This window comes from Haliaeetus leucocephalus, unplaced genomic scaffold (genome assembly GCF_000737465.1).
Source record: "Haliaeetus leucocephalus isolate CR32 unplaced genomic scaffold, Haliaeetus_leucocephalus-4.0 Scaffold348, whole genome shotgun sequence".
NCBI classification, from domain to species: domain Eukaryota; kingdom Metazoa; phylum Chordata; class Aves; order Accipitriformes; family Accipitridae; genus Haliaeetus; species Haliaeetus leucocephalus.
In genome coordinates this window covers 47,442-48,006 of record NW_010972784.1, presented here as the reverse complement: position 1 = coordinate 48,006, position 565 = coordinate 47,442, and the positions used below count along the sequence as shown (strand labels likewise).

The 565-nt window shown below is 65.1% G+C and overlaps 1 protein-coding gene across 1 annotated transcript in view; it reads left to right on the top strand.

Moving 5' to 3' along the window:
- Window positions 1-565, top strand: part of ATG4D (autophagy related 4D, cysteine peptidase) — a 5,927-nt gene that overhangs the window by 597 nt on the left and 4,765 nt on the right. Inside the window, exons 3-5 of the mRNA XM_010572580.1 lie at window positions 30-169; window positions 301-379; window positions 471-547. Of these exons, the coding sequence (XP_010570882.1) occupies window positions 30-169; window positions 301-379; window positions 471-547 (296 nt within the window). The remainder of the gene's footprint in view (window positions 1-29; window positions 170-300; window positions 380-470; window positions 548-565) is intronic.

The following is a 565-nucleotide window of genomic DNA, read 5'->3' as shown; positions in this document are numbered from 1 at the left end:
CTTTTTTTTTTTTTTTTTTTTTCTGGCAGTTTACAAAGGGGATGTCGCTGGCCTGGTGCAGGGGGATGCCGAGCGGACGGTGCCGGGGCAGCGCCGCGCCGTCGTCGTCCTGGTGCCGGTGCGGTTGGGGGGGGAGACCCTGAACCCCGTCTACGTGGATTGCGTCAAGGTGGGGAACCACGGTGGGCTGGGGGCTCTGCTGCATCACCGACACCGGTTCTTCCTCCTGGTTGTGCCAGGAAATGGATCCCGGTGCTGCCACCGCTGACCCCCCCGTGTCTGTTTCCCCCCCCGCTCCAGGAGCTGCTGAAGCTGAAATCCTGCGTGGGCATCATCGGCGGCAAACCCCGGCATTCCCTCTACTTCGTCGGCTTCCAAGGGAGCCGCGCCGGGGCCGCGGGGGTTGGGGACGCGGCTGGGGGGGGGACACGACACACCGACTGATTTTTGGCCCCCCCACCTCGCCCCAGACGACTTCTTGCTCTACCTGGACCCCCACTACTGCCAGCCCTTCGTCGACACTTCCCGGGAGAACTTCCCCTTGCAGGTGGGTGCTGGGGGGGAC